At 45.1% G+C, this 26,362-nt stretch overlaps 2 protein-coding genes across 4 annotated transcripts in view; one reads left to right on the top strand and one right to left on the bottom strand.

The window, feature by feature from the left end:
- The window catches only part of CLTA (clathrin light chain A), a 31,903-nt gene extending 19,583 nt beyond the window's left edge, over window positions 1-12,320 (top strand). Inside the window, exons 5-8 of one of the 3 annotated variants that reach the window (XM_048502981.1) lie at window positions 5,039-5,092; window positions 6,942-6,977; window positions 8,596-11,658; window positions 11,799-12,320. In XM_048502981.1, coding sequence (XP_048358938.1) covers window positions 5,039-5,092; window positions 6,942-6,977; window positions 8,596-8,674 — 169 coding nt within the window. In that variant the 3' untranslated portion in view covers window positions 8,675-11,658; window positions 11,799-12,320. The remainder of the gene's footprint in view (window positions 1-5,038; window positions 5,093-6,941; window positions 6,978-8,595; window positions 11,659-11,798) is intronic. The other 2 variants (XM_048502982.1, XM_048502983.1) reach the window with 2 other exon arrangements.
- A 3,609-nt stretch (window positions 12,321-15,929) lies between these two features.
- Window positions 15,930-26,362, bottom strand: part of GNE (glucosamine (UDP-N-acetyl)-2-epimerase/N-acetylmannosamine kinase) — a 30,905-nt gene continuing 20,472 nt past the window's right edge. Inside the window, 5 exon segments of the mRNA XM_048503350.1 lie at window positions 15,930-19,261; window positions 22,085-22,201; window positions 23,312-23,337; window positions 23,339-23,492; window positions 25,258-25,479. Coding sequence (XP_048359307.1) covers window positions 19,026-19,261; window positions 22,085-22,201; window positions 23,312-23,337; window positions 23,339-23,492; window positions 25,258-25,479 — 755 coding nt within the window. The 3' untranslated portion in view covers window positions 15,930-19,025.

A 26,362-nucleotide genomic window follows, 5' to 3' on the forward strand; every position in this document is an offset into this window, starting at 1 on the left:
AATCTGACCATAAATAGACGTAACAAAATGGCCATTTGATCGTCAACTGTATACTAAAGTTAAAATCTTCTAGGTCTGGGTTTGCAGCAATGGGAAAGGTCTGAAAAGGCAAAAGGAAAGGCTACCTGTACTTGAGGATTTTCATAGCAGTGAGTTGAGGTGGCTGGCTTTTGTGTCCTAGCGTTGGGTGGCTAAGAATTGTGAGACCTGGCAGGCTTTGAGCCGCGTTTTTCCAATAAATACAGCAGTTAAACCCCAGATGGCAGCAAAATTGGATTCCGTTAAAATAGCTCAATTACATAATCCCACCAATATAAACAACAGAGGGAAGGTGAAGAGGGAGGCTGTTTCCATGATAAGAAACTGTAGCTGCCTCAACCATAAGCCTAGTGGAACGGCTCCATCTTATAGGTTCTGCAGAATCTTATCAAGTCCCGCAGGGCCCAGGTCTCATTAGACAGAGTGTTCCATCCGGTAGGGACCAAGGCCGAGAAGGCCCTGGACCAATCGAGGCCCGCTGGACCAATTTTAGACCAGGGACCACCAGTAGATTTAAATCTGACCGTTTCCAGCACAGCACAGTCTACAGTTAAATTCAGTAGGACCTTAAAAGACCAACAAAATTTTCCCTTACACAAGTCTGGACTTAAATTTATCCGTTAGTTGGGAGTTGCCCTTCCCAAATGGAGTGTTTGAAGAACTGTACATGAAGTGGTACAAGGGAGAGCTCGAGCCAAGATTTCAGGGGTTTTAGACCTTGGGTTTCTTGCACCGGTAGTGATTGAATATTGATTCATCTGGCAGACCTTTGTGGAATTGTTAACTCCCTTAAAAGTAACAGCCGCTGATTGCAATGTTGCATACAGAATTGTATGCAAGGTTGAATACAGAACTGAGGACATGTAGCTCTGTGTCCTACTCAGTTCATGTTATCTGGAAGGGGATCTTCTTGGAAATTGACCTTTCAGTTGCGTAGCTCATGGGGTCTCTTGCAATAACCCTATTTTATCGTACATACTTGTGTATAAGCCGACTCATGTATAAGCCGAGGCACCTAATTTTACTACCAAAACCTGGGAGAACGTATTGACTCGCATATAAGCCAAAGGTGGGAATCCGGGAGGCAGAGGGAGCTCCTTATTTGGGCAGTGACTCTCCCTGATGTCATTGGCCAAATAAGGAGCTCCCTCCACCTCCCGGCTGGGTTTGAGGAAGCCCAGCCAGCCAGGATTCCCCTTCACCCTCTGAAGAGGGCAGCAACAAGCGGCTTGTGCAGCCACAGGGAGGTCGTCCCGGCCACGCCCCCAGCCTCGGCAGAGGCCCGAAGAGTCAGCTGGTAAGCAGTGACTCCTGTATAAGCCGAGGGGGCATTTTTCAGCCTTAAAACAGGGCTGAAAAACTCGGCTTGTACGCGAGTGTATACGGTATGCCGTATCTTGCCTCAGCCAATGAATTCCTTAAAAAATCAGCATTAAGGAAAGAACAGTTAAAAGCCTGAAAATTATATTTTCTTTTGCGTGTTTGGTTGTAGGCAAGCCCCGCTGAGTAAGTGTGAAAGTGATTGCAGCCTAAGCTAATGTGCAGAGGCGAGACAGTGAAATGGTTGCCATTGGGAAACCAATTAGATCTACATTGTCTACTTTATTTCAGTAGATCTGAGCCTTTCTTCTGCCGCCTCCTCCTCCAAATTCAAAACAGGGTTAAACGGCCTGTGATCACGTGAGCCAGTTTGATAAGCAGAAGCTGCACCTTTTCCCGTGGCAACCTGGAAGATCTTCCAAGGAAAACAGTATTTGCCCTTTCTAAATCCTCCTCCCCTTCAAAAGAAACCAGCTTGTTTTTTTTTCATGTTTGCAACAACCCTGTGAGGTTGGTTAAACGGTTACTCTCCATATACCTTTCAGTAAGCTTCATAACCAAATGGGAATTTGAACTCTGGTTCTTGAAGTCCTGAAAACTACATCCACCGCAACACGTGGTGGGGTGAGGGGGGAGGGGAAGCTTCTGAGCCTACTCTTATTCCTGCCTTTCAACTTAGCCAACGGTGCTATTAGTCTCCTGGTTTCTGAAGTGTTGGGTGAAATGGCTATCTCTTGAAGTGAAGGATTCTTCTGTCCTTCAGTTAAAGACAATTGTTTTGTACTCCAGACAGGAATGAAAGCTGTTTCGTACTTAGTTCCATGCAGCATTACAGTTGTGGACCTTGAGATAAATTGCCAGAAGGGAAGAGATGTCCAGGATATTGTATTGGCTCCTTTTTAGCTAATACCATGCAGCAAACATACAGAAACACGGATAATATTGACTGCTTATAACCTTGGTTAGCAAATTAGGAAGCGAACCTGTGTTCCCTCCTTCAACTGTTTTGTTGACCACCTCTCAGAGCAGTTTCCCCCTTCCTTCTCACCAAGAGCCATTTATTTGTTTGTTTAATTAACATGCTGCCCTTCCCCTCACAGGTTTAGGGCAATTTCCAGCATAGAAAACAAAAATCATACAGTAAATAATAACTGTAAAACACAGCCGGCAACTAAAATCTCTAATCATTAAAACCATAAAAGTTAAAAAGCTACATGTTAATAACTTTAAAATGCAGCTGGCAACTAAAATCTCTAATCATTAAAACCCTAAAAGATCCAACATCAGTAACATCCCAGCCAATTTACCTATAAAAAGAATTGGGAGAAGAGGGAGGCCATTAGTACGATGCAAACCATAGCTGTCTTAATCGTACGCCTGATAGAACAGCTCTGTTTTACAGGCCCCGATGGAATGGCATCAAATCCTGCAGGGCCCAGGTAACACCAGACTGAGCATTCCCACCAGGTCTGGGTGGAAAATGCCCTGGCCCTAGTTGAGGGCAGTCAGATAATCTTTCAGGCCAGGGATCACCAGTAAGTTGCTATTTGCTGATCACAGTGTCCTTTGGGAGACATAGTGCAAATACTAGTGCAAACCAGGTGTCTTCATGACTGTGGTTTCCAGTATCTCTTCAGGCGTTATACAGTCTCTGGCTCATAGTACTTTGTGTTGGTGACCAGAGCCCTGACTTGTACCTGGAGGAACTGGGAAAGATGGGTTTTACGTAGGTTGGCCACCAGGCCTGGCTTAGTGATCCGGTCCCTTTAATTGAGGTTTGATGTGTGGAAATGAGCAGCTGACGTTTTTAACATCTGGAGATAAGTAGTACAGTTACCCCTGGCGCACTGCAGCCTTCCCCATCGCGGTTTTGGCGCGCTGCAGGTCAGCAGAAGGAATTTAGTGGGAATTTGGGGGAGTTTTCCGAAAGCGGCAGGCGATAGTGAAAGCCAGCAGATGACTCAGCTAAAAGTTGAGAAACTCAGAAACGCATAAAATATATGTATAGTACTTGTACATTGACATAATTGATCTGTTAATGCCATAACTATACACGGTTTATTTTTTAAAAGTTAAAAGGAAAAGGAAGAATTTCAGATTTATTGTCTGGTACGAAGAGAGGGCCAAAAAATGTAATTCACATTTCCAGATTGCACAGGATTCCGTGCCCCGAACCCCCAGCAGTGTGGGATAACTGTATTCCACTGAAGCCTCTATTAAAAGCGCGTTATATGTTCTCTCCAGGCATTTGGCCACCGTCTTTTTATAAGCCTAACACAAGTACCCAGCTTAGCCCAGGCTCATCAGAACTTAGGAGGTAAGCAGGGTTGGCTACGATTAGGACTTGGATGGGAGGAAACTGACAGAGGCTGAGGTTCCTATGCAGTTATGAATGTTTAATTATTTATTAATTTATTGTGCACTATTGTTTTTAGTAGTTTTGTTGTACACCGCCCAGAGCCCTTTGGGGTGGGTGATTTATTAAATTTTTAATAATAATAATAATAATAATAATAATAATAATAATAATAATAATAATAATGCCACTTTAGATAAGGCTCCAGAACAGGGTAGGGGAACCCGCGCTCGAGAGCCACATGCTCTTTTCTGCCCTTGCACTGGCGGCTCCACGGAAATGAAGCAGCTGGTCCCATCTCGCCCAGCCTCTGCAGCAGGGCAGCATCAACGCGCCTGCCAACACGCCACCGCTCTCTCGCCTCGCCCCTTTGAGCCGGGATCGGTGTTTTCCTGGCGGCCAGCGAGGCCGAGCTGCTGGCCCCATCCTTGCCCGCCCTGCAGGCAACAGGGCGGACGCATCCATGGCCTTCTCAGAATGAGCGGAGTAAAAGGTTAAAAAACCCAATATATACAGTGTTATCTTTATTTTAAATGTCAAAAATTATTTGTGGCTCCAAGTGTTTTCTTTTCCCATGGAAAACGGGTCCAAATGGCTCTTTGAGTGTTAAAGGTTCCCTACCCCTGGTCTAGAAGGTCACTAGATACCGCGATTTGAAAATCAAGCTTCAACGTCTATGGCACAAACCAGCTGAGGTCGTCCCAGTGGTAATTGACACGCTGGGTGCCATCCCAGAAACACTAGGGCAGCACTTGAAACAACTTCGAATTGACAAAATTAACATAGGTCAGATTCAGAAGCCAGTCCTGCTGGGGTCCGCATGAATACTACAACAATACATTGCAACTTCCTAAGCCTCTGGGTGAGGCTCGAATTGTAATGAAGGCCAACAACCAGCTAAAGATCTGGCAGCTTTGAAATCTAAATAATAACAATAACAATAATAATAATATGCACGAGGTGGTGATGGCCAATTGCCTCTGCTCATCTCTTGCCTGCCCAAAACACTCTGGGGATGGGAGTCGTGATGAGTCAGTTCACCAGCACGTTGTTCTGGCTTCCATTTTTGAACCCTCATTTTCAGGGAACCACCATCACCTCTGCAGTGAGCCGCAGTGTTCTGTAACATGTAGCAAGGGACTTGTCCCTGTTTCTTAAAGATGGCTTTCTTGTCTGGAAATGTATGTCAATATCTTTCTGGTGCAATCTAACTTGTTGCCTGCTTGACATGTGAAACCTAACACTACTTCTGCTGTGTTTCCTGCTGCTCACTCTTCTTTTTTTCCTTCCTGCCTGCTTGCCTATGGACCACTTGCTACCTAGGGTGGCAGATGAAGCTTTCTACAAACAACCCTCCGCTGACGTGATTGGTTATGTGTATGTTGCCTAACTACTGCTCTCTTGTCTCGTCTATTTATCTGTCAACTTCCATTGATCTGTCAGGTTCTGTGACGTTTCTGATCTGTAAAGGTTTTCTCCAGGGGGCAGGACTCCCAAGATCAGCATGTTGTCCAGATGGGGAGATTTTTCTGCATTAGAGTGGATTTCAAGGAAGCATTTCCCAAGATAGGGAAGGACATACCAGTTTCATCCATGAAAAAGGGTGTAAGTGGTAGTGAAAGGAACTTGGGAGGGGGGTGGGGGCGCTAACTGCAAGTTTGTAGCCTGCCTTAGTGAATTCGTGGCTCTAACATACTGTGACAAAAATCTGAAAGGATACTTAATGGATCTGATCTAGATGGCCCAGCTAGCGTAATCTCAAAAGCTCAGTAGAGTTATCCCTGATCAGTGCTTGGATAGGAGACCCCCAAGGAAGTCCAGAATTGCTATGCAGAGGCAGGCTTGTCTCTTGCCTTGAAAACACTACTACGGGGTCACCATTGGTCATGACTTAATGGCCCTTCCCACCATCATCCTAACTTCAGAAGGTGGGCTGTTTGAGAGTTCACTTTTACATGTTGGGGTGACCTGTTGGCTTTTGATTTGATCGGAGATCTTGATGACCTGTGACAGGAGTGCGATTGTGTAGCTGAATAAGTGTGTAGTCCCTCAAGACTGTTGAAGTTTACCAACCTTCAAAGGCAAAACACAGTGGCCAGACAGCTTACTTACAAGTTTTTCCATGAGGAAGCACCTCCCCTAAGCCCATTAAAATGGAAATGCTAAATTAGAGTGTGTTGTCGAAGGCTTTCACGGCCAGATTCAACTGATTCTGGTGGGTTTTCCATGCTGTGTGGCTGTGGTCTGGTGGATCTTGTTCCTAACGTTTCGCCTGCGCCTGTGGCGGGCATCTTCAGAGGGGTATCACAGAGGGAAGTCTGTTACACACTGTGTCCTGGATCCAGGCGAAACGTTAGAAACAAGATCTACCAGACCACGGCCACACAGCCTGGAAAACCCACAACAACCAATTAAACTAGAATAATTGAGAATGGGGAAAATGCAGTTGCAGTTTTCTGAAGTAGCAGAAGTAGTTGGATTTTGAGAAACCTAGAGATCAAGTCAGGCCAAGGTTCTTAATGTTTGGATTTCCGCTGACCAGATGTTGCTTTGTGCTGGTCAAAAAATCTGCCTGTAAGAATTGTGTCCAGGGAACACAGAACGGTTGCAGAAGTTTGTCCTCGAAATGTGATACTTCTGTATTAGTTTCCAGATGTTGGGTTTTGAGTTGTGTCTAGGAGTGAGGTGAGAGGAAAATGTGTCAAATACATATACTCCTCCCCTGTAAAGAGGAAGTACTCTTTAATGTTGTACTTCCTGTTTCGTGGCCTGTCACAGTGCCTCTAGGAATGGCACGTGGCACCACCTGGAGAAGCCTGTGGTTTTTGCATACCTGTTTCATTCTTATAGAACTGGGCAAGGCCGTGTAGTCCAAAGGAACTGGCATTAAAGCTCCTCTCTGTAAGCGGAATTCTTTTAGGTTGCTGCCAACCAGGACTTGAGAAATGCTGTATTTACAGGTGGTTTTTGCCTTTGCTTTTTTTGTCATCGAAGCTGATGTTGAGAGACTCCTGAGTGAACATTTCCTGTAAAGGGGCGGGGGTTGTGATCTATAATTCCGCAGCTTCAAAAATAAAGTGGGCAGCATGTATCCCGAATGCAGACAGTGCTAAAAAATGCATGTCCGGCCAGCTTTACTTACCATCTGCATTATGCTCATTTTCATCTTCTATATCTGACTTAAACTCTCCTTTTTTTTGTTTCTTTTCTTCTCTCCACCTTTAAGCACAAACATAAACCATCCTTGCTACAGCCTAGAACAGTTAAGTAAACTCTTCACTGCCCTTTAAGTGTCTCGTCACATGAAACAGCAGTGTCGTAGTGATCCTCCTCATCAGTGGTGTTTGTAAAAACAAAAAAAACCCAACAACAACAACCATCTTTTGTGATCCGTGCTTAAACCTCACGAGAACATCCTCATTGCTTTTTCTGTACTGCTTGTTGGAGCGGAGGACGGCTTCTGTCCCTCCTGGTCCTCCGCCTCGTTAGGGGGTGCTTACGGCTTCTGCAGTTGTGTGGGTACCGGGGGCTTTGCTCTTTGCTTCAGTTAGCCCTCCCCAAGTTACTTGTGTGCTTGAACAGCCTTGTTGGCAGCGGGCCAGTGCTGAAAGGATAACGTGAATGCTATACGGCGATGCCCACAGACTAGGACCCTGTTCCTGGATGCGACAAACAGGCCCAAGTTATCCTTCAGGCAAACAGGCCCAAGTTATCCTTTCCCTGCTCCAGCCCAGATAGTGCAAGTCCTTAGCACGTGTCAGCAGCAGAGCTGTGACTTCAGAGCTCTTCCACGGATTTACTCTGCTTCTCCGAAGACTTGGAAATCAATGTGACGTTCTCACTTGAGGGCTTGGGAGCCTCGGAAGGCAGTTTCCAATAGTACCACCAGGAGGCCCTCCTAGCTAGCACATGCTTCCTGTGAATGGTTCTGCTTTATCAAGATTCATGTGTTGTGTTTTATACTGTCACCTGAGGGTGAGGCACTAACTATGTGGCATGTCTGAGTGACATGTACTAAACATCATATTTCCAAATTGGGCTGTACTCACAAGGACCCCTGTTGTAATTCTCATCCCTTGCTGCAGAACCCCCAGATGTCTACAGATGTAAGACCGAGTGCCCAAATTGCAACCCAAACCCCAGTTATTTATCGCAAAGTGCCAACCCGGCAATTTAACCTGAATGCTGAGGTTTTAGTTAAAAAAAACCAGTTGGCTCCCTCATCCTCCGCCCCACCCCCTAGAGCAGGGGCCAGCCTGCTCTAGCCTCCAGCAAGTCCTCTGCGCACCACTCTGTGCCTCTCTAGCATCTCTATGCCCCTGCACCGCCTTCGGCAGAAGCCACCCGGAGCTCGGGCACCAGGCCCACCAGCCGAGTGCTCCCTGGTCACCATGGTTCGCGCATGTTGTGCTCAGTGGCCCAGGCCAGTCTAGGTGTGTGTGTGTGGGGGGGGGAGTGATTTTCCGCCCCCCCGCATTATGAACTCTGTGTGTGCGTGCCCACAGAGAGGGCTCCGAGTGCCACCTCTGGCACCCGTGCCATAGGTTCGCCATCACTGACATAGAGCATTGGTGGGGCTGTTTTCATGTTCTCTGAGGTAACCTTGACATCTTGGTTATACGCCACAGGCCGAGCGAGGGCTTACTTGAACAAGCACCTGTATTCCACCATTTTGCATAGCTCAAGCAAGCCTGGCCGCTGCCAAGCACTTCTCACCTCCTGCTCTGGAAGCTCAGGGTTAGAGGGCCGGGAAGTCTAGAAAAACTTCTAGATTCTCACACCCGTGGAACTTTTTAAACCAAAGGAAGCAAAGAGCCACTCAGGGTTGGGTAGGGCAGTGTCCACTACTGAAACTGAACATGGGATTGCATTGCTTTCAGGGCAGCCGAAGAAGCCTTTGTGGGAACGATAAGCGTTGACGTCATCCTCCCTGGCACCGAAAGTGGGGAAACGCGGTAATGGCTTCGCTTCTGTGTGACTTTAACCGAGAAGTCCAGCAAGCGAGGCTATGGGCGATTTGTCCCTTTATCGCTCCCGTGGCTGGGATTTTCCCTCAAGCAGGCTCCATTGGTTCGCTGAAGGCCGGGAAGGCACCCGCGACATGACACGACAAATGCAATACCTTTACCTTTACTCAGAGAAGCTGTGTTTGCAGTAATTGGATTAATTATGTTTCAATGTTCTTTTTGGACCAAACCTCACGGTGTATTTAGAGTTTGATCATTGTTTGTGATTGCATGTTCCTTCTCTCCGTATGTGTCCTTCCAGTATTCCAAATTGGGAGGAAACTTCCAGACATTGTAGTCTTGGTGGGCTCAAACACTGAGATTTCATGATCAGCTGTAAACATATTAAAGGCCTGTTTCAACTGCTCTTTTTTTCCCTGTGTGGGGCTAAATAAAATAAGCAACTTTCCACATGCAGGTCATGGGCCAGCAGGTTCAAAGTTGCCATGGACACTTGTCGGTATGCATTTTTCTCCCTTGCGGAAAGCGGTTCTTGAGATGGTTCAGCTTCATCGATGATAGACTGCCTTCTAAAGGGAGCCCTTTTTCCTATTGGGTTACCTTGTATCTGTATTAAGTTCCCCACACACTTGCAGACCAAATCTCAACATCTCCGCCATTGCATGCCCTTTCCCCTGTCTGCTCTGTTATCACCGCTGGTCGCGGTGTCTTCCCTACGGTTGTAGCTCCAGTGGGAGCTGCTCTAACCTTTTATTGAGGTAGATGGCCAAGGGATCTTGGTGCACGCCCACCTCCCATCTGTCAGCTTAATTCTGCTGGTACAGAAGAGGATTAGATGCGGCCCAAATCAATTGTGTGTATTCGTGGGGGAAGAATAAGGTTAACAACCCATGGATTTGCAAGATACATGTGCTACAGTGGGGTGGGAAATTAATGCATAGGGTTGATAAAGCCAAGGCTGGATGGCTGCTTCACTTTCTGCGGTACAAGAAGGGATTTTTCAACTTCGGATTCTGCCAGTGCAACATTTTGGTGGTGAAATGATGCTGCCTATGCAGTTTCCCTTAAACTTGGCTCACCTGCTCGTGATGCCTATAGGATAATTCCTCTTCCGTTCAGTGGACTCAGGGTGCTTCTGCTGTTTCCGGGAACAAAGTCAGTTAGACTTCCAGCGACTCAGTGGAGCAGTTGGTGTAGAGTGCCTGTGTGTGTGTCACATGAGGGCCGGGGAGATCTGGATTCAAACACTGGGCTCAAAACTATTTGGGTTTGAAGCTCCATAAAAGTGGACCTCCTTACTTTCAGCCTAGCGTCTCTCTCAGTATTAGGATAAAACAGCATTGTGTATCTTGCCCCGGCATCCTCGCCTGAAAGATAAGGACAGTGGTATTCTTTGGCCAGTTCTTGTCTTGTGGTTTTGTGCAGAGCCTGGTTTCCCCTTGTGTCCCGGAGCTTCCAGCTTAGATAAATGGAGGTAGTATGGAAAGGTCCTAGCAACTATCTCACAGAAGCAGTCTAGGAGTGTCTCCTAGCTATTTTAGTCCGCCTGACATGGAGGATGGGTGGGGTCTGTCAGTGTTTTCATGCAGGTTCTCAAGGGAATTGTTTTTGGTTTCTTTGAAATACGGGATTGTTCCCTCATGGGCCAGGGCCAGTAACATTCCCAGCAACCATTTTGGCAGTAAAGGGAACGAGGCAATACAGCTGTGTGGAAGTGCCACCCTGAAGAATGGAGCAGCTAGATGGTTCTCAAGATGTCTGCTGCCAGAGGACTGCAGTTTGTGGGGTTACTCTGGCCTATCATAAACTAATGATCCTTCTCCCCTGTGGAGGGAAGCAAACTGTACCCTGAATTTCATAACAGGACCCTGCAGGAAATAGTCCCAAGTTTCTGTAGTCATGTGCTTTATTCTGTGCTCTGTGCCCTCACACTTGGTCTGATCACAGGGCCAGCTAAGAAAAGAATCACAAGGAGAAGGCCAGAATGCTCTGAAGTGCATGTATATGCTCTCCCTCTTCCTAAACTTGGATCCAGCCCAAACCAATGTACTGTTGGGAGTTATCGTGCTACAGTCCCACCCGCCCAGACCATAAGGCCGCTATTGGGTGGTGTAGGGATGACTGAAGCTTCCATTCAGCCATCTGTCAGGGAGAAGAGGGAGCAGCTGGGAAGAGCACACTGAACTCTTGGTGATCTGCCAGGTTCTTCTAGGATTTGGTGGCTCTAAAATTTATAAGTGAAGCCATCTTGGATGAGGCCTGGAGCACCCTGTAAAAATCTGACTCTCCCCTATTACTGCCATTGCCACATTTTTGGAAACACCTGCAGGCAGTTCCACTAACCACTGCCTATCTTGATAAAAGCCCGTCCAAGCTTACTGTAGTCTAGGAGTTGTGCAGCAGACGATTTTCTTAGGCAGGGCATGTCCTGTAGAATAAACTGTAACTGAAATGTAGATGCTAATTAAAATGTGTTTTCCCACCCCTTCTTGGGGGAGTAAGCTGTGTAACGAAGCCCTCGACACAACAAGCAAAACAAAAGGTTAAGTGTTGCTCAGAACGGATGGATACCCCCCACGCACACCCACACGTCAGTAAAACTAGAACTGAATGCAACAGAATTTTGCAAGAAGGGTGTGTTTGATCCTATGGCTTTTCTACCAAATGTAGGAATGGTTCCCTCATCGAGTCATAGTTATTAGTGCCTCTCTTGACTGGAAATAATCATTGATTAAAGGCAGTTGTATTTGTCAATTATACCTCTATTTGGTCTAGGGAAAAAGTTTCTAACCAAGTATGAGGATTTTCCTGGGAGCCAATGTAGTCAGCTTCTTCCTGTTCCAGGGTCATGTGATCCCATTTGCAATCCTAATTTGTTTTACATACTATAGTGACTTCGTAGTAGTTTATAGGGAGACTCCACCACAGATGGACCTTCAGGTGCAAACCAAAAGAAGCTTCCTGCCCATGATCTAGGTTTTTTCATAGGCGGTTTCATCTGCTGTTATGGACTACAATTCCCATCAGCCCCTGCCAATTGGCCATGCTAGCAGGGACTGATGGGAATTGTAGTCCATAACAGCTGGAGTGCCAAAGGTTCGCCACCACGGATCTAGGCAAAGTCATCAAGCACATAACAAGACCTCGTGTGAGTATGGATTGATTGTTAAGCTGTGATCTCAAACCTCTAAACAGTGTTGGGTCTTGGGCAAATGAGGTGGTTTCATACTCAAAATGATTGGAATCCTGAATTTGGGGAATGGAGCAGCTGTAAGAATATGAAATAGCAGGTCCCTTCTGAGTGCAGACAAGAATGACCATTGTACAATACTGTATGCTGTAACCCTGATAACTATGCTGATCCAAATCTACGTCAATGTTTGATTTTGCTTAGGAACTTAGGTTAAAATAACCTTTATTTGTTGATCATGCCTGTAGGGGTATTCCAGCAGTGGAATTTTTTGATTTAAAACTTTTGTTCTGGAGTATCTGTTCCTTAACTTACTTACTTGAGGTCTTGCCGAAACTTCTTTTCCTTGCTCTAATTTTTAAATGATGATTTAATTGTCATGCAATCATTGTTACTTTTCATTGTAATTGGTGTATATCGAACTCTTCAGTAAAACGTTTGAAACTTATCGTTGGTCTGATTTGTGACGGGAAGTGTTCTGAGAGCCTGGATCCATGGGAGATGTTTTACGGCACCCGAATAATGAAAAATTAATATTCTAAAGAAGCAAACTTCACATTGACTATGAGGTGAAATCATCTCCCCCCGTCGACACAAGAGAAATGTTAGAGAAAGGCAACCAAGTCTGTTCTCGTAATTTAACCCTTCTTTCTAGTTTTTATAAGTACTCAGCACCATGAGAAACGCCTTCTCGTTTCATGAGGTAAAACTGTGAAGCGGAGCAATGATTAATATGGCACTCGATGGAGTTTAATGATTTGCTAGTAAAAGTCATAGAAACCCTAAGATTGATCAAAAACAGTTGTAAGAAAAGAATATGCCCACAAAAATGAGAATCTGAACGCGGCAGTTAAGTGAACCAAAAAGAAAGGTGGGAAAGGAAACTACTCAAAGATCCTTACTAATTTTGGTGTGAGGGGGAATTTTCCGCAAGCTTTTATTTAGTACTCAACCAAGACACTAGCAAACATTCAGGGCAACAATATTGCCCTGTTGGTAAGGGGCTTCCTCAAAGGGGAATCTATTAGTGCAAATCCTAACAGCTGCATAACAGACCTCCACAGAGCAGCTGTTTTTATTTTGAAATCCAGGAGCAGCTTTGCCCTCTATGGGTGAGTATATTTATCAGTTGCATAGCTGTACTTAAGGCAGAAAAGGGCATACACAGCCAAGTGGTATGTTTATTATATCGTCAGTGACAGTAGGAAATGCAAGTCCTGGAAATGTGAGACGGCCCCTACCCCCAAGAAAGCCACACCTATTCACCCTCTACTACAACTGGAATATAAGGAGTATCCTGCTGGACGAGGCTGGTGGTCTGTCTAGTCCAGCATTCTAGTTTGCAGAGGTGTCAACCCGGGAGTGCCAACAAATAGGGCATGGAAGCCAGGGCTGTCTTCCGATATTGCCTCCTGGCAATGGGGTTTAGAGGTTTATTACCTCTGAATGTGCAAGGTCCTTTTAGTCACTGCAGCTAGTAACCTTTCCTCCCTGAAGCTGTCTAATCCCCTTTTGAAGCAACGTCAGTGGTACTCACTAGCCCTTCTGGCAGCAAAGGCAGGCTACGGTCCGGAAACAGTCAGAACGGAGTAGCCATTCCTGAGACTAGAGGAAAAACCGTGACCAGTTTCCTAGGACAATTGAGAAACAAGCTGTAACAAACAGTTGCTGAGGTGGGGCTTTCTGCTCCCTCCATAAGCTGTCCTGTGCTGCCTGTACACAAGTTTCTTCATCTACAGAAGAAGACGATGACGAGCCTCAAGTAATGACTTTAAGAAATTCCTCTTGAGGCGCTGACTTGGACTAGCCCATTAATTTTACGGCAGTTGTACCTACTGCAGCTTCAGTTTTGCTGCTGTGCTAATATTTGGTCTTGCTGAGCTAATATTGACCACTCGTTTGATACAGGTCATTGGATTAACATTTGTCTTTGCTGTTTTATCAATACAGGTTTCAAATAAGTACTAATAGGTGTGGTGATAATGCAGAAATATAAATTAGGCTTGTTACAGCAGGTCTAATACAGTATGTAATCAAACTGTTGGATTGATGACTCTGTAGCAGAACGTCCCAGTTGGCTGAGCATCTGCCAGTAGCCGCAAGCATGAACCTGGCTAGAGGCGCCAGCCGAAGGGCTCTTACCTCTCAACCTGTGCCACCGTGGTGTAGTGGCTAAGAGCAGGTGCACTGCAATTGGGAGAACTGGGTTTGATGCCCCGCTCTGCCACTTGAGCTGTGGAGGCTTATCTGGGGAACCAGTTAGCTTGTGCACTGCACCACATGCCAGCTGGATGACCTTGGACTAGTCAGTTCTTCGGATCTCTCTCAGCCCCACCTACCTCACAGGGAAAGGAGATTGTAAGCCCCCTTTGAGTCTCCTCACAGGAGAAAAAGGGAGGATATAAATCCCAAACTCCTCCTCCTCCTGCAGCTTGTGGCCCTGAACCAGCCCAGAATATCCTTGTAGTTGTCCCAGTAACTGGAGCCCCATTGGGAGGTACGTGCTCCGGTTCATGTTTTATTATTGATTGAAACTTTTAAATCCTGCCTTTCGTCTTGCCTCAAGGTGGTTTATAATAGCCGCCTTATTGTTAATCTCAATCGTACTGTTAAGCTGCTTAGAGCTCCCCGGTGTGAAAAAAGTGAGGTAAAAATATTTAAACAAACAGATGGGCCAAATTAAGTTAGTTCATTTGGAAGCTCTTGGCAGGGGATTATGGGAACTGTAGTCCATAACATCGGGAGGGCCGTGAGTTTGACACCTATTGGATTAGAGGCAGGAGGGAGTTCTCCATAATTATGTGCTGAAACAGATAACAGCATTTTTAGTAAATAAATTTCTTTGTGGATGAAAGAGCTATCAGCTATCTAAAATGGACAATTAGATTTCTTGAGCTCCTCTTCCTGCCCCTTAGTTCTGGATTTAAATGTTTGTTCAGTAACACATGACATCTGTAGTGGATTCAAGGCGCAGGAAAAGAGATTCCACCTAAACATTAGGGAGACCTTCCTGACCGTCTAGGCCAGTGGTGGTGAACCTTTGGCACTCCAGATGTTATGGACTACAATTCCCATCAGCCCTTGCCAGCATAGCCAATTGGCCATGCTGGCAGGGGCTGATGGGAATTGTAGTCCACAACATCTGGAGTGCCAAAGGTTCGCCACCACGGGTCTAGGCTGTTCTACAGTGAAATTCGCTGCCTAGGAGAGTGGTGGAGTCTCCTTCTTTGGAGGTTTTTAAACGGAGGCTGGATGGCCAAGGATGCTTTGATTGCATATTCCTGCACGGCAGGGGTTGGACTTGATGGCCTTTGTGGTCCCTTCCAACTCTATGATCTATTCATCTTAAATGGGAAGTCCAGTTAGTGGAAGACCCAAAGGTACATCTGGCAGTAAGACAAATCCTATATCCCTGAAACAAAAGAAAACTGTGTTAAGTTGATAGGATGTTATGAAGAAGAAGAGGAGTTTGGATTTATATCCCCCCTTTCTCTCCTGCAGGAGACTCAAAGGGGCTTACAATCTCCTTGCCCTTCCCCCCTCACAACAAACACCCTGTGAGGTAGGTGGGGCTGAGAGAGCTCAGAAGAACTGTGACTAGCCCAAGGTCACCCAGCTGGCGTGTGTGGGAGTGTACAGGCTAATCTGAATTCCCCAGATAAGCCTCCACAGCTCAGGCGGCAGAGCTGGGAATCAAACCCGGTTCCTCCAGATTAGATGCATGAGCTCTTAACCTCTACGCCACTGCTGCTGGCTGAATACCCTCAAACCACATGAAGAGCTGCTTCTATTGTTCCTCTTGGTAGCCAAAACCACAACCAGCAGCCAAACACAAAATCTAAAAGGCTTCCTTCGATGCAGGGATTGTTCTTAAGAGTGCTGCTCACACTGCTGATGGACAAAGTGACTAACAAGACTGACCTGAGAATGGGCATCTTGAACCCTGGCTGCCCTTTATTAAATTCTCAAATACCTACAAGGGCATGGCCAGAAATAACAGCTAAATATTTCCGTGGTGCTTGCAATTAATTCTTAAATTTAATGCTGATGGCACAAATGAGACCCAAATAGCATATCTTTATTTAAAACCCTATTACAACATTCAAGCGATACAATTGTTTTCCAGTGGTATGAAATCAGTGTCACATTTCTCCAACTTTTTTCTTCGAAGGAATTCTTTCTTGGCAGTCTTCTTTCCGGTATTTGCCCTTCTCTCCGCCCTGGGTTTTCCTTTTCTTTTTATTTCCTTGAGGAGGGGAGGCTTCTGTTGGTTTTGTTTTTACTACCGGATTCTAGATTAATAGTTGACAGACTGATTTTAAAAATCAGGTTTAAAATTTTTGAAAGGCGTTCGTTCTTTTAGAAATAAAACATGGGGGAAGGATATCAAATAAACATAAAAGAGCTCGTAAAAGAAAAGGATAAAAAGTCAGCCGTGGAAGAGGCAAACGTGTGGGGAAAAAAACAAATGGAAAAAGTGATACGTGTGGAATTAAAAGCATGGTGCAGAGAAACTCAAATAAAACTTTGAACGCTTCCAAACTCTAGCTACTCAGACAGTACATTTATTGGCAATGCGAGAAAGAGAGAACAAATAAGCCTCAAAATATGCTAGTTATTAATGAACTTCCAAGGACGAGATGATATACCTAGCTGCTATTTTTGGGGAGAGGCTTACACACATAGTAGCTGCTGGCATAAATATGGAACACTTTTTAAACTTCTAGAGCAGGCAAAAGGGGGAGTAGCAATGGAGAGAAGATGTTTGATATGTCAAAGAATTTATACTCCTCTAATCTGGCTAACAGTGCAATCCTGAATCTATTGAAGTCAGTGGCGTAGCAGGGTGTGGCTCCAATGTAAGTTACACTGATGTCCCAGAAAGTGCAGAGGAGCAGGACAAGAATAGAGCAGGCCAAATTGTCAAACACCAGTTTATGTGTGTAAATGAGACAGAGAAAAATATTTCATGAAAAATGAAAGTTGGGTGGAATGAAATGCCCTAGCTCCATGGTGTCGAACCTATGGCACTGCAGATGTTCATGGACTACAATTCCCATAATCCCCTGCCAGCATGGCCAATTGGCTGTGCTGGCAGGGGCTGATGGGAATTGTAGTCCATGAACATCTGCAGTGCCATAGGTTCACCACCACTGCTACTGGTTTTAAAGGGGGTGCGGGAAAAGAGCCCATCGTTCCAGATCCAGCATATCCAGGTTTTTCCAGTCCTTTTGCTGTTCTACTGAAGACCACCGTAGCCTCTGATATTTCTTGTCCTATCTCTACTGTGGTGTCCTGGCAAGCTAAACAGTGGGCCTGAAATCTCCTTTTGACCAGGATGGAAAGACTGAGAAATTGTAGCCACGAACTCCAAAATATGATGGGTAGACCCAGCCCCTAATTCTCACTAAGTTACTGCTGTGCAAGTGAAACAGACACATTTCAAGTCAGCCACATCTACAGGTGTTCCTGCTCTTTCCCCAGGGTTGAGGGAAACAAAATTATGACAAGAAGCAAACTGGAAATGTTCTAAAAAAGATAACAGCAATTATTTCTGAAACCTTCTGTTGCTGTGTACCTGCCATGCTCTAATCCAGACATTTTCCACCTGGTTCATCAATGAATGAACTAACAAATGAATGAAACTTCCAGATCAAGAAAATCCAAGGCAAAACAAAAGAACTTGGAATTCAAGCCTCACAGACGTGCACATTACAGATAAAATTTAACAGGAAGACCTATCATCACCTTATGGAATTGGTCAAGTCTACAACATATCTCCCCCACCCCCCCCCCCCAGCCAGCAACTGAAATTGCATGTGTGTGGTGGTGGTGGTGGTGGTGGGGGGATTATCCATATTTTTGCCATGGAAAATTGGTGAAATTGCTACTCAGAGTAATGCAACCTTAAGGAAATTCAGATAAATCACTTAACTTTTTTTGCCAGACTCCTCACAGGTGATTATCACCAGTGGCTTTCCATCTTAACCTTTTCAAATCTTGTTCCTCTAAGAATGAACCAGCTGCTCAGAGCAACAGTGGAAGAGGCTACTGATAAACTACATCCAAACTAATGTCAGAGCCTATCAGAGATCTGCTTGTGTGAATTCTGCGAGTAAAGAGAAAAGAATCTCTCAGCCGACAAGTAAGCAGATTATGTGTGGGTTGCTAAAATTTGTGTCCACTTCTGAACACCAGTGTAAGTGTGAGGATCAGCCTTCCACTCCAAGTTAATACACCCAGACAATAAATCAGACATTTTCACACACGCCCATAACTAACCAAGACGTCTTTTTTTCCAGGCAGATTCTAGCAGCCTGGATCAATGAGAATGAAACACCAATGGAACATGAAACGGCCAACATAAGCAAAAACAAACCCACGAGGATTTGTTAGAAAAAACTAAACCAGAACGTGTCGTTACCTCCAAGTCAGAGGAGACAGATAATTTTTTAAAAATACAGATGATGGGAGCCAGAACTGACAGTTCAGTCTACCTTCCGCTTCATCCTAGGATATTCTAATAAACTCTTGGAAGCTACTGCCATAAGCGCATCTAGACTCTTCTTTCAAGCTAAGGTTCTTATATTACTTCAACAATAAATAACTGGATAATCTCTGTATCATCAGATAGTCTAACACTGGCCTCTGCTTGATTATAGCTGCTTGTTTTGGTCTTCCCAGAGGCACGAGTGAGTTGATGCATATATCTGCAAGAGACATTTCTTCACTTGTTTAGAGAAGATCTCCATTTCCTTCTGTTGTGATGGCTGGAAACCCCGTACATACAAGAACACAAGTTTACATGGCTCATCTTTTACTTTCAAAGGTGTAGGATCCCAGCATCCACCAGAAATTGATTGGTGTGGCACATTTCATCCAGAAAAGTCCATGAGAAAAATCTTCATATTAAATTACCTTTCCTGCAACAAGTAACAACACCTGAGCTTGCAGGGTGAAGATATGAGCAAGAGAACCAAATAAGGTCATTAAAAAAATCAGATAAAAGAGTTCAGGAGGTATTGAAGTACCTGCTAGCCCTCCTAAAAATCCCTCTATATTTTATATGAAAAAAGGCTGTTCATGTTTGGAAGGAAACTGTTCCTCCCGAAGTGCTACCAGAGATGCATGAAATCTATTTCTGCCATCTTGCCTAATATATTCTGCGTGTGGTATAATCCAGGACCATGCTAGCCGCCCCCAGCAAGGCGGGATCCGTCAGGTCCGAGACAACCACGTCCACAGTTTGCACAGAGAACAAGGCTCGCTGATGGATCACGTCTTTGACAACGTTGACGTAGTGACTCGCCAAGATGCCGGAAAGGATCACACGTGAGGGGTTGATGCTGTGCAGAATGTTCACAACTCCAAGCCCCAGAGCTGTTCCAGCTGTGAGAAAAACCAGAGAACAGAGTTAGGGATTATAAAGGACTATAAAAAAACAACAGTTTTTTCAAGGAGCTGAAAAAAAGTTCTTTTTTTTCAAGGAACTAAAATATTTTTTTTCAGGGAGCTAAAAAAACCAGAAAAGGCTTTGCGGTTGAGTATACAGCATAGGTGTCAAACTCGCGGCCCTCCAGATGTTATGGACTACAGTTCCCATCATCCCCTGCCAGCATCATGCTGGCAGGGATGATGGGAGCTGTAGTCCATAACATCTGGAGGGTCACAGCTTGACACCTGTGGTATACAGCGCTTATTTGGTTGGAGTAGTATAGGAAACAAGCCTCATGTCAGATGTTATGGACTACAGTTCCCATCATCCCCTGCCAGCATCATGCTGGCAGGGGATGATGGGAGCTGTAGTCCATAACATCTGGAGGGCCACGAGTTTGACACCTGTGGTATACAGCGTTTATTTGGTTCCCCTGTCCAGTTTGGTCAGGTTCCAAAACAATGCAGGAATAAACTAACCTTGTTTATCAGGAAAAACAACAGGATGAACTTACACACCATGAGCAACCATGCCCCTCTCAGGCCACTTAAAACTGTCCAAAAGAAAGGTACAGTCTGTTCCACCGAACAACTCAGAGCAGACCTAATGTCATTGTGGTGAGGGCTGTTTTTGTTCACTGGGAATATCTTACTTTTACAGAGAACATTTTTTACCACCTGTCAGTTTCACTGTTTAGTAAACAGAGAGATTCGAACCATTAAATCATTAAAAGTTTGAGAGGGGCATGCACTGCGAAGAACAAGACTGAGGTTTCTGTCCATGAAAGCTCTCTAACTGTTTCTCTTGAACAAAGATGGAACTAGAAAGCACCTTTTCCCAGTTTCAACATAAAGCTATAAAGTCTCTCATCACAGCTGTGGCAAGCTGAAGCTACATTTATTCTGGCCCTCCAACAGTTGCCAATAGGGGTGTACATTTGGCAAAGCTGAACTAACCCCACCCTGCCCAAATACTGTCCCTCACCCCACCAAATGATGGCAATTTGAGGGAGTCAAAGAAACAGATCCCAAATAATGCCAATTTTTTTGGCATTATTCAGGCTGCTTTGGCCTCACCGCCATTTCAACAAAAACTGAGGGGGAATATCCTCTCCCCCTTACTTACCTGCTGGCAAGCCGGCTGGGTCTTTTAAACAGCAGGCGTTACAGAGTTGAACACTCTGCCCCACCTGCTGCCTCTGAGACCCACATGGAATTTGGGGGTGGGTGATTTTTTTTTGGAGTTGGATGTAATAGACCTGAAAATGTTTGATCATCCCCAAAACCCCCCCCCCCCCCCCCGCCATATACACACTGGGATTCAGCTTTTCCAAAAGTTCCTGAGTCTATTAAACCTGGACACAAAAAGTGCAGGAAAAAATGGTTCAAACCCCTGGCTGCCGATCTCCAGGTGGTAGCTGGAGATCTCCTAGGATTACAACTGATCTCCAGGCAACAGAAATTAGTTCACCTTAAAGAAATGGCTGCTTTGGAAAGTGAACTGTATTGTATTATACCCAACTGAAGTCCTTTCCCTCCCCAAACTCCACCCCCAAAATCTCCAGAGCTGGCAACCCTAGCCCCACTCCACGATCTTGCAGCTCTTCTCCATCTTCTGCTAAGGCCTTCGTGTGTACTAACTGGTGAGAAAAGCTCCATGTAAACTATCTGGAATCAGCAGAATCTTCTGTCAAGACATGTTGGCTGGTGAAGTGGTGGCGAACCTTTGGCACTCCAGATGTTATGGACTACAATTCCCATCAGCCCCTGCCAACATGGCCAATTGACCATGCTGGCAGGGGCTGATGGGAATTGTAGTCCATAACATCTGGAGTGCCAAAGGTTCGCCACCATGGGCCTAAGGAGTGGCCTTGCCTTCCTTTATGGCACATGGCTAGACTTGGTTGCCCAAGACTTCATAAACCGTGGTCCTTGCCCATCGGTATCTCTGCAATCAGGCACTTCGCATACATATACCAAATCAGTCCTAACATTCAGTCCTAAAAGGACATATGACTTGTTAAATTGTGGACAGGCCTGATGTTAACAGGATCCAACAAAGAACATAGAAAACAACCATCAGGACATGCTTTAAAGAACAGTGATGTCCCCTAGACTGTCTGGAAAATGGCTGTATGTTGCTTTTGGATACAGTTAACTTCCCAGCAGGAAGCATGTCTCTACTCACATCCAGAGGAATATGGACTCACTTCCCCTTGGAACAACAATCATGTGTGTCATATGTTGTCAAGTCACTTCCAACTTATGGGCCCCCTATGAATTAACAATTCTCAAAATGTCCTATGATGGATGGCCTTGTTTGGGTCTTGCATATTGAAGGCCACGGCTTCTTTGGTGGAGTTAACCCACCTTTTCCTACCACCTTTCACTTCTCCTAGGGCACTTTTGCACATGCAGAATAATGCACTTTCAATCCGCTTTCACAACTGTTTGCAAGTGGATGTTGCTATTCTGCACAGTGAAATCCAGCTGCAAAGTGCATTCAAAGTGGATTGAAAGTGCATTATTCTGCCTGTGCGAAAGTGCCCCATGTGTTTTCTCACAGACATCCTGTCTTGCCTGATCTCCACAACGGCAAAACTTAAACGTTTACATCCTCATCTTACACTGCTTGTTGTTTTGTTTTGGGCTAATATTGCTCAGTAAAGTGCTGTGAACATGGACAATGCCCTATAAACACAACAAGAGTCTCAACCCAGCTTGATCACTAGATGGGATTCTAACAAAGAGTGTTCTGACTCGTCTGAGCATTCTTACCTGTTCTAACGATGTGCTCAGCCTTCACATTTCCCAATTTTGCTGCCTGAATGAGATGTGCAGCTGTTACTGTCTCTTCCTTCTTTACAGACATACCTTCCATTAACAACGAATCTTCTGTTGGGGATGAAGCAGGGGGTGGGATGAAGAAACGAAGTACAAATAGTTAAAATGGAATGAAAATGAACAAATAGTTAAAATGGAAAACTACCATCATTAGATGGATGGTTTGCTACTTTCAGCCCACAGTATAACAGGAAGGAAATTTGGGCTCATAATTGTCACATACAGAATCCGAAGGAAACAGTGGAACCGGATTAATAACTATGCTTTAGAAATTTATAGATTGGGGGTGTCCAACTTTGGTTTCCAGATGTTCATGGACTACGATTGCCATCAGCCCCTGCCAGCATGGCCAATTGGCCAGAGTTGGACATCCCTGGTATAGATAACCCCTGGTTGGATCCTGCCGTTCTCAAAGGAGCCTTTTCGAGCCCAAGTAGCCTTCTTCTCATTTAAAATGGTTCTTCGTCAACAGCATTTAAAATGGTTCTTTGTCAACAGAAAATGCACTGTTTTGAAAAAGCTTCTTTTGACTGTAGGAAGGCTTCAAACTTGAAAGCCAAAAGGAAAGGTGGGGTACAAATATTTTTAATACACAAATTAAAAAAAAATTCATAGAATCATAGAGTTAAAAGACACCACAAGGGCCACCAAGTCCAACCCCCTGCAACACACACAGAGAGAAAGACTCCAGAACCTCAGGCTAAAAGACAGGAATAATCCCTCAGCAATACCATTCAGTAAGTCTACTCCTAAGAGCCAGCCTGCATGCTCCGCTGACAGCATTTGTGTGATGTCTCATGCAGTGTGCTTGAGCGTGTGGTTCTTCTGAACTGCAGGAACAGCCTGCTCCCCCTCAAGTTGCATAATGTGGATTAGAGTGCCTGACTACAGGGCACATCTGGATTTGCGTGCACATCTAAAGCAGCTCTTTGAACAGGCTTTTTCTGACAAGCTCTGCATGGGCTTGGCCACCGGCAACACAGACAAATCAGAAAGGGGTGCTTTGGAAAGTCTTGCCGTGATTTTCTCCTTAAGAGTACAACACAAGGTGGCATTCTGGTTCTACAGTTAATTTTAAGCGGGAGTACTGCAGATTTTTTAACAAATTGGATCAATTTTTATAGCACATCCTGGAAATCAATGAGGAAGACCTGGACCTACCATCGTGCAATTTCTTCGCTTCTCTGCAAGGCTATCCCAGAAGCGTAGGCCTCAATGCAGCCGTGGCTCCCGCAAAGGCACTCGGGACCATCCAAGGCTACCATGATATGCCCAAGTTCAGCAGCACAAAAAGAGCTTCCATGGATCAATTCGTTTTGGTGGACGATTCCACCACCAATACCTGTAAGGAAGGGAAAATTAAAAATAAGAAAAAGAACTCATCCAGCAAAGGATGCTGGGGCCTAAAACACACATCAGAAAGCATTGATATTTTTACCTGAGAAACTGCCTCAGGTGCCCCTTTAGAGGTTAGGTAAGTAGCAACCAGAGACGGTGTCTTCTCTGGGTGGTACCCCAGTTATAGAACAGCACCCCAAGAGACAGATTTTTATTAGACTTAATACCACTTTCATATTAACATATCAGAAGTTGTTGAAGGCTTTCACAGCCGGATTCAACTGGTTGTGGTGGGTTTTCCGGGCTGTGTGGCCGTGGTGTGGTGGATCTTGTTCCTAACGTTTCGCCTGCATCTGTGGCTAGCATCTTCAGAGGTGTATCACAGAGGGAAGTCTGTTACACACACAGTCTGGACATAGTGTGTAACAGACTTCCCTCTGTGATACACCTCTGAAGATGCTAGCCACAGATGCAGGCGAAACGTTAGGAACAAGATCCACCAGACCATGGTCACACAGCCTGGAAAACCCACCACAACCAGTATCAGAAGTTGTTTGTCAAACATTAAAAAACAGAGCCATAACCAAATCAACACATAAAGTAAGCCGCTGTCTGACATCACTGTTTGAAAGCTGCCCTTGGAGATCTGACGAGATGGATCGAACAATAAAAACCAAGTACTTTACTGCTCAGAGTCAACTGAAGACCAAATTACATTTCTTTCTGTTCCTCAATGCACAAAAGATCACGACAATGTGTGATTCTTTCCCTGAACAGCGTAACGACACTTACAGGACTGATGCCTTTTTCAACATTTTCTCGAACTGCTTTGGAGATGTCCCTGTTTATCCATTCACGGGGAAGGGGGTACATTCCCACCACAAGTTCACAGTCTTGGCTTTGTTTCTCAGAAAAGTGCTGTCTTGAAAAGGCACACCATAATCTAACATGCAGACTGCTGTCATGTCCTGCAGACAATAGCTAGGATTGAATTATGTGAAACCTAGGAGAGTCAGCTTTGGATACCACTTGGATAGGAGACCACCAAGAGGTCCAGGGTTGCTATGCAGAGGAAAGCAACAGCAAACCACCTCTGTTTGTCTCTTGCCTTGAAAATCCTATAGAATCACAAACTGGCTATGGCTTAAGGGCACTTCCAAGAACTGCTTTGCACATTACATGGTGATAAATGCATGAAGTCCTGGCTGATCTTTGGCTGCTCAGCAAACATATCATCAGCATGGCACATTTAGAGGGAGATGCATGAGCATATTACGTTTAACATGCTCAGGTAAAACATTCTGCATGCGTTTGCCAAACACATTGTTTAATGTGACCCCTAAAAAATGGTTCACCTTCAGGCAGGCTGTAGAGTTGGAAACCCTTCAGAACTCTGCTGATCCCATGCTGCCCCTTTGATACGGTTCAGCATTCTCTACCATGGCCAGACTTTCTGCACTCCATTTCTACATTAGTCACCATCAATAGTGCCATAATTAGGAAGAACAAAATCTGAGTCCAGCAGTTCCTTATAAGTTATCAAACATTTCCAGGGTAGAAGCTTTTGAGAGTCAAAGCTCACTTCATCAGATACATAAGGGAATGAAGCTCTATCAGCCCTTATATCCTGGCCAGAAGGTGGAATGGATCAGATTCAAATGACAAATAATGGCATGCAACGTTTAAGAAAGTCAGGACTCGTGTCAAATTTGAGGGGGACTGGAGACTGCCATTAACTAGCACTGCTGGATGACAAAGGGTATAGATACCTGTCCCAGTGATGAGAGTTACAAAGTTTTCCACTCCTTTTCCATGCCCAAATTTTCTCTCTGCCAAAGCAGCACAGTTGCCATCGTTGTCCACCCACACGGGTAAGTGCAAAGCGTCTGATATTGGAGTCCGCAGATCAACAGAGCTCCACTCCTGAATAAGTTTTGTGGAATGAAGGACGACGCCTTCTCGGGGGTTGACCCGTCCACCTGTAGAAATGCCTGAGCCCCAACGCATGCATCAAGAAAGAAAAACAGAAAGGTTAAGGAAAAACTCATCAAGACCCAGCCATTCTGCAACAACGTCTTTCTAAAGCAGTGGTGGCGAACCTTTGGCACTCCAGATGTTATGGACTACAATTCCCATCAGCCCCTGCCAGCATGGCCAATTGGCCATGCTGGCAGGGGCTGATGGGAATTGTAGTCCATAACATCTGAAAGGTTCACCACCACGGTTCTAAAGAAAGCCATGTAAAGAACTGCATCTTTTGAACTTTTGAACAACAGAAACCTTATAGGCTCATCACTACTCAACAGCAACAAACTATAGCCTGATCTGGTAGTATAATGTCTGGTAGTGCTTCAGACTGCTGGGGAGGAGTACATTAATAATTCCTTGAAAATAGCAAACCAGCACTGTGAATTTCTTGCTTTGGTGCTAGTTAGCCTGCTCAAGGTTGGCTCAGCCTTTCATCCTTCCGAGGTTGGTAAAATGAGTACTCAGCTTCAGAGGGTACTACACAGATCAATTCCCAGAATTATGACTCACCTCAGGACTACAAAGATCAGAGAAAATGGCTGCTCTGAAGGGCAAATTCTAAGGCATCATACCCAAATTAGGGCCTTTCCCCTCCCAAAACCCCACCTCCCCAAAGCTCCACTCCCAAATCTCCAGGAATTTTCAGCTCGGAGTTGGCAACCCTATATAAGCTGAAGTTTCTCTCTCATCAGTGGGCTTTCTCACTCTTTCCGCTGTGCCACAACAAAAGCACGAAGATCCAGAAGAGTGAATGACCACTGGGAAACTCAGTTGGGACCCATATTTGTATCTACATTGTATACATTAAAAAGACACCAGCACAAATATTTAACCATCAGAAAGACA

The sequence above is a fragment of the Sphaerodactylus townsendi genome, linkage group LG07 (assembly GCF_021028975.2).
Source record: "Sphaerodactylus townsendi isolate TG3544 linkage group LG07, MPM_Stown_v2.3, whole genome shotgun sequence".
NCBI lineage: Eukaryota > Metazoa > Chordata > Lepidosauria > Squamata > Sphaerodactylidae > Sphaerodactylus > Sphaerodactylus townsendi.